General features: G+C 36.1%; 1 protein-coding gene across 3 annotated transcripts in view; it reads right to left on the reverse strand.

The window, feature by feature from the left end:
* Window positions 1–1,027: 1,027 nt before the first annotated feature.
* Window positions 1,028–2,500, reverse strand: part of TCIRG1 (T cell immune regulator 1, ATPase H+ transporting V0 subunit a3) — a 200,584-nt gene continuing 199,111 nt past the window's right edge. For all 3 annotated transcript variants that reach the window (XM_069980778.1, XM_069980776.1, XM_069980777.1), the window contains one exon: window positions 1,028–1,303. In XM_069980778.1, coding sequence (XP_069836879.1) covers window positions 1,228–1,303 — 76 coding nt within the window. In that variant the 3' untranslated portion in view covers window positions 1,028–1,227. The remainder of the gene's footprint in view (window positions 1,304–2,500) is intronic.

Consider the following 2,500-nt stretch of genomic DNA (forward strand, 5'->3'; position numbering starts at 1 on the left):
TAAAAATTAATACATATCAACATATTAAATAAATACATGGCAGAAAACCATACTATTATAAGAAAGGGAAGAGCAGTAAATACATAGCTCCTTAATACAGGCAGTCTAGGGTTGCCAATAGCAACAATACATCTCCAGACGCCTGCAAAATACCGTTCTGGGCCATTACACTTGTTAATTGGCATACCTACAAAAACTTCGATATCTTTGGAACCAGGCAGAGATTTTCATATCGAGGGGCACTATTTCAATCGACGCAGCTCCAGCAATCAGATAGCATAAACTTGATTAACTTAACAGGAACCAATCAGGAGTATTTTGCATATAGCACTGTAAGCAGTTCCTAATAGAGATGTTAAATCTTCCCTTACCATATTGTGTGTGCAGTCTTCCACTTGGGTATATCTGATAAAATTTTCTTGTATTCTGGTGCATGGTACTGTTAGAAGTCTGTTTGTTTGGTGATCATCAATGCAGAGGGCGCTGAAAAGCAGAGAGTCATGACTAATCACCTCATATCACCCAGATGACTAGTCACGGCTCTCCCCCTGCACCACGTGCTGGAATAAAAGAAAATATTCTAGGATATACCAGAAGATGGCACACACACTAAGATAAGGGAATGCTATAGTAGCTCTATTAGAAGGTGCTTACAGCATTATATGCAAAATACATAATACATTGAGATTCTATGGTCAATGACTGGAACATTGACAAATAAAGCACTTGTTGCCTCTCGTGTCACCCCCAGTCATCCTAGTCTGTACGCTCTGGAGAGCAGGTCTCTAATTCTGTATTCTTAATTTTATTTTAATTTATTCATTGTATAATTTAATATAAATATAACCTGTATTGTATTTATATATTTAAATAAGCTCTGCAGAATCTGTTGGCGCTATACATATAAATATTATTATTATTATTACATTAGATTTAAAAGACCCCCCCAATGTGGCTCTATGCCACAACTTCTTACTAGGAAAAAAGCACAACTGTCTAAACACAAAAAATTTACACCGAAAACAGATTTTCATGCCATATTTATTAATAAGCAACTGTGGGAAAAAAGGATTTGTAATTGTTGCCCAATACTGAATGCAAATCAGAAAAGGCTAAAATACAACAATGCTTAAAAGAAGTTTATTTTGTGCAGCAAAGTACATAGAAGCATTCCCCGATATGCAAATTCTCTTTAGGTCACCAAAATCGAGTTCTGATGATTTTGCATTAGAAGACTAGTTCAAAGCGGAATGGAGTAAACTGATACCCAGTGCCAGTGTAGAACTTGTTCTGGAACTCCACCCTACAGGAGATAATAAGTCAAAAGAGAAAACAATTTGTGAACAAAGAAAAAAAATTAGCATGTTCATTATTTGGACGTCCGTAATAAATTATGGCCATTATCGTATACAGTGTGTGCACTGCTGTCCAAACTTCTATCGACTTCAACGCAACGCATTATAATAATGAAAATACAACCGTATTTTAACCCTAAAATTACAGTCATTATTTACAGTGGGTAAACATAGCCTTAAAGGGAATGTGTCGCCAAGTAAAACATTTTTTTGAAAGTGTTAAAAGTGAATTTGTTAATTTTTTTTGTTAATTTATATGTGTTTTTTATTTTTTTTACATGTAAGGAAATATGAAAAATTAACGATCGAATTTTCCATATTTCCCAGTGATGGCCACCAGGGGGAGCTCCAGCAGGAAACTGCTGGTAAAAGCAGCCTGAAATAGGAATGCTGAAAAAAAGAGGCAGTCCCTGCTCAGCTGCTGTGACATCATCACCTCCCCCCTCTTTTCACAAAAGAACAAAGAGGGGAAAGGTGATATTATGTGTACTGTTGGGCATCGCCATTTTGTTGTTGTCTGCACAGCAGTACAGCCAGAAGAAGCATGTGACACTGCGGACACCAGAGAACAATAGCCTGTACTCTCCTGTGTGTCTGTCTATCTATCTATCTAGCCTACCTGTGCAATGTGTGACACAGCAGACACCAGCAAACACTAGCCTGTATATTATATATATATATATATATATATATATATATATATATATATATATATATATATATAATATGTGTGTGTATATTATATATATATATATATATATATATATATATATATATATATATATATAGTGGTGCCTTGGATTACGAGCATAATTCGTTCCGGGACAGTGCTTGTAATCCAAATCCGCTTTTAAACCAAAGCAAATTTTCCCATAAGAATTCATAGAAATGCAGACAATTGGTTCCACACCCCAAAATAATGATATATTATTCTGAATAAGATGTAAAACTAATGAAACAAACATTCAGAAACAGCAGAATATGTGATATAAGTTACTGTACAGTAATGGAGAGGATGGGAAACACAAGGACTGACAGAGACTGCAGGGAGCATGAAGGAATGAGCAGGACAGATGTGGGCACATACATGCAGCGCTCTCTGTCCGGGGAGAGAGGGGTTACAGCTATGCAGAGATTACCCCCAC

The sequence above is a fragment of the Dendropsophus ebraccatus genome, chromosome 8 (genome assembly GCF_027789765.1).
Source record: "Dendropsophus ebraccatus isolate aDenEbr1 chromosome 8, aDenEbr1.pat, whole genome shotgun sequence".
In the NCBI taxonomy this organism is placed as follows: Eukaryota; Metazoa; Chordata; class Amphibia; order Anura; family Hylidae; genus Dendropsophus; species Dendropsophus ebraccatus.